Source organism: Talpa europaea (assembly GCF_964194135.1).
Source record: "Talpa europaea genome assembly, chromosome: 7".
Taxonomy (NCBI): Eukaryota; Metazoa; Chordata; class Mammalia; order Eulipotyphla; family Talpidae; genus Talpa; species Talpa europaea.
Genome location: NC_140074.1, coordinates 38,914,061 through 38,920,352, shown reverse-complemented (window position 1 = coordinate 38,920,352; position 6,292 = coordinate 38,914,061). Strand labels below are relative to the sequence as shown.

The following is a 6,292-nucleotide window of genomic DNA, read 5'->3' as shown; positions in this document are numbered from 1 at the left end:
TGTCTGATCCCATTTAGCCTTCAGATCTGTCCCTACTGTACATGTGGTTTCCCCTTTCCATTCTTACTTAGATGCAAATAGGTTTCATTTTCAGATGATACTTAGTATGTGTCTATCCTTAACTAGTTAAAATGTGTCCCACAGTAGGTTGTATACAAACTTTCCAGCAGTTAAAGAGGTGGTCATTTCAAAGGGCTGTAAACATCCAGCCCCAGCAGAACCCAGAAGCACCTGTGCACACACTACTGGTGGCATAGTTCAGAAAGCACTGAATGTGAATGCTTTCCAGTGGGGGAAACATGGGTCCCACCACTATCCATGATCTGACACACCCGGCGTCGCACCCATTTTCATTATGTGTCCAGTATCTGAAGATGTTTAAGTTTCCAAATGCTGACCAATACCAGGGAACAAGTCAAATCTTATGCTTGAGATCAACTTTTATAAAGGACTAGACAGAAAATACTTTAGGCTTTCTGAACCATCTGATCTCTGCTGTTGTAATGAAAAAGCAGCCATAGATAATACATACATAAGTAAGCAGGACTGTGTTCCAGAAAGACTCTATGGACATGATAGCTGAATTTCATATACCTTACTTCTGACACAAAATGTTATTTTTCTCATCCATTTGTTAAAAAACAAATACAAGAATGATGTTTATATCATTCATAGCTTTTAGACTTAACAAAAACAGATGACAAGTTAGATTTGGCCATAGTTTGCAAACCAAAACTGATTTAGATCATTAACCAAAAGCTCCTAATTCTTTTCCAAAGAATCCCAGAAGATCCTGGGACTTCTTATTCTAGCAACTCACTTCCAAATAGATTTTTAAAAAATGCGTAGAAACTGTAAGCTTCAATTATGTACTTTATATGAGCTAACAAAGGTTATGGTTGCCTCTGATTTGTCCTGGACTCTGAGAGTGGCCCTCTTGTCTCTGAAACACTTGGGGAAAAGGACCCTGGGTCTGTGGCAGCATCTGGATTAGAAGCAACAAGAACAATCACATAATGACAACTGGGGTGGGGGCAGTGAAGGGAGAGTAGCCATCAACTAAATTGAAAGTGTATTCAGCAGGACTGGACCGTGAATACATGATTCCACCATGATTTTATACTATGTAAATCAAAAGCATAAATACATAATAGTTCTATTCCTACAGCTGATTCAGGCTCATGACAGTTTTCCACTAGTACTTCTAAAAAGACATCTTCTGAAAACATGGAATGTCTTATTTCTTTTCCAGTCCTAGCAAACAACAGGTCTTCTGGTTCACTTTCTTCACTGTGGACACAGATCTATTCAAACAAATTAACATCCTCCTTTTGTGACTCACTTGACAGGAACATGTGCCAATGAGTAAGCTAAACCCCATTATCACTCCTCCAAGGAAACCACCTTTGGTGAGGTTTTGTCCAAACAAGCATTGAGAAAACACTGAGCAGTTCCTTCCCATCACCTTCCTTACCACCAAATCATAAAGTAGTGGAGAGAGGGCCCCAATAAGGAGAGACCAGGGCAGGCATTTTGTTTTGTTTTGGACTGGTTTGGTTTTTACAATTTATCACTCTATGAATTCTGACCCTTGATATATCTATCTATCTATATTTTTAGCATCACAAGCTTAGAATAACATTTCTCCCATGGATACTTAGGGTTGAAGAGGGCCTCGCTCATCTAATTCTGGGAAAGCCCCAAAGTCTTCTCCAGTGATCTAAGCAGCTTTGGCAACATGAGTAAGCTGGCAGATTAACAGATTCAGCGCACGCGCATGCACACACACACAGAGGGGTGGGGGCCAGAGAATGAGTTTGGATATTTACTAACTGTTTGGTAGCACAAAAGTTGGATGTGACATTGTCCTTATCACCAGAATTTCATCCTTGTTGGGTTGTCACACTCTGCACTGCACCTTTTATTCAAAGGTTTACTGAGCTTGGTAAAAATGTTTTTGATCCAACAGAAGTTGCAAAAGTGTTATTTTCAACTCTGTGTCATTAAGTTTTTCAGGGGCTTCCATGTGAGGCTCTTTGCTTTTTGGGCTGCCTGAGATTTTGAGCATCCTCAGGAAGCATCCTCCTTGACAGGACTCTGCATTCATTACTTTGCTGTTATTTGCTGCTGTGTCTTTCCAGACCAGAGCTCAGTGAAGAGTTATACCTAGACATACATATAGCAATTCCACTGACATACATTCATTTTCCCATGTTGGGTTTCCCATAGAGCAAGACAGTTGTATAGGGCAGCAAATAGAATGGTAGTCATGTAGACTGTAATGAAGATAGAGGTTTTGTCTTGTCATTGTCTATTTTTGCTTCTCTGGCACAGGTTAGTAGATACTGGGAGAAAAGAAGAACCAAGCTGGACAGCTCCCAGCCTTTGAGTCTCTCTCTCTGGGTTCCAGGAATGTGGGAACAAGAGTGAGAAAATAAATCTCTCCTCACTGCTGGCAAGAGTTCTGTAGAAATGGGGAGTCTCTGTGAAACACCTGCTTTGAACTGTGTGTGGAAAGGTGTGAGGAGCAGGCAGGCAGTCACTCAAAAGAAGAGCAAGCAAGGCTCATCCTAAATAGCCTAGTGTGGGTCCCTCCTAAATGCAGGTGTACCATCCAAGAGTCTGGAGGCTCCCAGTGCTGGCCTGATAACATCTGGAGGGTAAAGGTTAGCCATGTTATTTAAGTGGCACATGGAGAATTGCTTGAATCAAAGGAAAGTAACCAGAAGGTTACTTAAAAACTGTTGTCAGCGTCTCATCTGTAAAATGGGCCAGTTATGTGGAGTGTCCTGTGAGAGTTCAGTGAGATTATGCACGTGAAGCCTTAGCCCTGTGATTGTCTTATAATGTTAAGTTTTTATTTTATGAAAATATGGAAGAAGCTGGGATTATTTAGACTGGAGAAGACTAGAGAAAGACATGACAGCTGTCTTTAGATATTTAAATGATTGTCATGTGGTGATAATTGTGGTATTGGGGTATTTCCGGTGCCTCAACCCTATAGGATGGGAATTACTTCTAATTTTCATGATGACCATGATATATATGATCCTTCTGACTTAAGATGGGAACAAGGAGCTTAAGCAAGATCTTGAGAAGAAAATTATATATATTTATATATATAGTTGATGTAAAAAAAGAAAAAGAAAAAAGACAAATGCCTAAGGCCCCATCCCAAACCTCCTGTATCCAAATTGCCAGGGATGTGGCCTAGGAAACTATAGACTGAACAAGAACCCACACATAATTCAGTTGTCAGCAAAGTTTGTGAAACTCAGGCCCCAACCTCTCTGAATGTAATGAGAGGACCAATAAAATCACCCACTAGGGCCTAAGGAACTGTAATTTCTGGTAGCAGCCCCTGGATTGTGCATTTTTACAAGCACCTGAAGTGGTGCCTATAGACTGATGCTTACTTACCAGCCTTCCTGCGGTGTGTGAGCTACTGGTCATGACGGGGCCAGGACAGACTGTCTGCTCTCGGTGGCAGATGAAGAAGCGGATGAAAATGCACAGCCTTTTCTCTGTGGGCAGCCAAGCAGCTTATCCCTTTACTGCATGCAATGCCAGGTTGTAGACATCTCAGTTTTTACATAATACCCTCCTCCAGAAGCACCAAAGTTCTGACAGAGGCCTTCCTGCTATTGGCCTTGTCCTTCCTCTCTATAAAATGTAAACAAAATAAAATAATAAAATAAAATAAAGGGTTAATATGTGGCAGAGAGAACAAACTTATTTTTAGTGTTAAGATAATATGGCTTAGGGCCTCCCCGGTGGCGCAGTGGTTGAGCGCTGGGTTGCAAAGCTGCCCGCGGCCTCTGCGGCGCCAGTTCGATCCCTGGCTGCTCCCCGGCCACCACCGGAGGAAGGTCCCACATGGCGTGCAGACCTCTCCTGCCGCCCGCTGCTCCCCTCAGCAGTGTACTTCGGTCCTTCTACCTGCTCTGCTCCCTGCTCTGGCTCTGGTGAATTCTCTCACCCTCCCGCGCTTCTGACTGTACCCAGTGCTTGTATAAACAAAACAAAACAAAACAAATAAATAAATGAATAAAATACATGCCTCTTTAAAAAAAAAAGATAATATGGCTTAAAATATGGGTCCTCTGTAAGGAGACAGATTTCATATCAGTAAGAGTGTGACACAGATACTCAAGAACAAAAGGATTTTCTTGTCAAGTCGGTGCTCCACCCCTGCCCCCCACCCCCACCAACTTGAGTTGTTCGGACACCAGCTGGGTGTCCAGAACACCAGGAAAACCAGGGGAAATGCCTGCTCAGGTGAGGGGCTGGTTGGACGAGATGCCTCAATTCTGTTCCATCTCTATGAAGCCAGGGGATTTAACAAAAAGCTAATTTTTTTTTTAACTCCTGAGAGAACTCACAACTAGCAACCCAACATGGGAAAGCTAATTTCCAAGGCTCTTTGAAGAAAACATCAGATACAAAGTAAGCAAGCTTCTTGGCTTAAAGGTGATTCTCCTTTGCAATTTCTTCATTGTCCCAGTCTGCTTCAGCTGCCATAACAAAGCCCCATAACTGCGTGGCTTGAACGACAGAAACTTATTTCCTCACATTCTGGAGGCTAGCAGTCCATCATTAAGGTGCTGGCAGGGCTGGTTTCTTCCCAGGTCTCTCTCTTGGGCTTGTAAATGGTCTGAGTTCTCCTTTCACCTGGTCTTCCTTCTGTGTCCTAGTCCCCCTTCTTATTGGGACAGGACAGCAGTTGGATTTGGGTCCACTCATGGACCTCACTTAAGATTTTGTCCTATCCTGGGGGCTGGCGCTCCAAAATATGAAGGGGGGAGGGAGGCGGGGAGAGGCACATGATTCAGCCCCTAATACCCGGAGGCTTTATCTTTTGAGTTGTAGGGATTCTCGGCCATGCCTGGCCTTCAGCCTTGCTGCGACGTGTTCTTTAATCGGTGTCCTGTCTTGGTTCTCTTCTCTTAGGTGAGCGGCCCTTCCCCTGCACGTGGCCAGACTGCCTTAAAAAGTTCTCCCGCTCAGACGAGCTGACCCGCCACTACCGGACCCACACTGGGGAAAAGCAGTTCCGCTGTCCGCTGTGTGAGAAGCGCTTCATGAGGAGCGACCACCTCACAAAGCACGCCCGGCGTCACACCGAGTTCCACCCCAGTATGATCAAGCGGTCGAAAAAGGCGCTGGCCAACCCTTTGTGAGGTGCTGCCCACGGAAGCCAGGGAGGGATGGACCCCGGAAGGACAAAGTTACTCCCCGCACACAGACAGACACATGGAAACTAAGCCCCAGAGGAGGCACAGCTGACAGCACAGGAAGTCACTGTTCTTCGGTCAAAATTCTGATTTTCCTCTCCCTGCATTGTTTTTAAAAAGCACATTGTAGCCTAAGATCAAAGTCGACACTTGGTCCCCTTCCAGAGGCAACTCTGAACTGTCTCTGACTGTTAGAGGGAAGGCAAATGCTTTTCTTTTTTTTTTTCTCCTTTATTTTGGGAGGGGGGTGGCGGGCGGGGGGAGGGATAAGACCAAGACTGGGGTAGAATTTTAAAGATTTAACACTGGTGTACATATGTCTGACTGGGTGAGTTGACCTGTGGATCCCACAGTGATTCTGGGCCCTTTTGCTTGCTGTCTCTCAGAATTGTTTTCTTACCTTTTAATGTAATGACGAGTGTGCTTCAGTTTCTTTAGCAAAACCACTCTCTTGAATAACGTTAACTTTTGAGATAAAAAATGCCATAGCACAGCTGTCTTTATGCAAGCAAGAGCACATCTACTCCAGCATGATCTGTCATCTAAAGACTTGAAAACAAAAAGTTACTTATAGTCAATGGGTAAGCAGAGTCTGAATTTATACTAATCAAGACAAACCTTTGAAAGGTTACTACATACACTAAGTACAGAACTTTTAAACCTTGCTTTGTATGAATTGTACTTTTTGAACATAAGCTGCACTTTTATTTTCTAATGCAGAGGATGAATAAGTTAAATACATGCTTTAAGGGTAGTAGCAGACATTCTGTTTGGAACCACATTATAATCTGCTTATTTACAGTATACACATTTCCCTAAGAAATCGTGGCAGAAATGTGAGGGCAGAATATATATTACAGATGCTGAAGGAGGAGGGTAGTATTTAAAAAATATATATTAAAAGAACAAACAGAATTTTAACTCTATTAACTTTTCCAAATTTTCCAAGCCTTTTAGTTAATGTCATCTTATTGTACCATAACGCTACGAAGGGAGAGGGCTTTGACTCTGTTGGGTTTTATTTGAATGGGTGCATAGCAGTCTTTAGTTCTGGCAAC

The 6,292-nt window shown here is 43.2% G+C and overlaps 1 protein-coding gene across 1 annotated transcript in view; it reads left to right on the top strand.

The window, feature by feature from the left end:
- The window catches only part of KLF9 (KLF transcription factor 9), a gene marked incomplete at both ends in the record, with an annotated part of 22,035 nt that extends 16,855 nt beyond the window's left edge, over positions 1–5,180 (top strand). The window contains one exon of the mRNA XM_084236386.1: positions 4,951–5,180. Within this exon, the coding sequence (XP_084092512.1) occupies positions 4,951–5,180 (230 nt within the window). The remainder of the gene's footprint in view (positions 1–4,950) is intronic.
- Between the last annotated feature and the right edge of the window lie 1,112 nt (positions 5,181–6,292).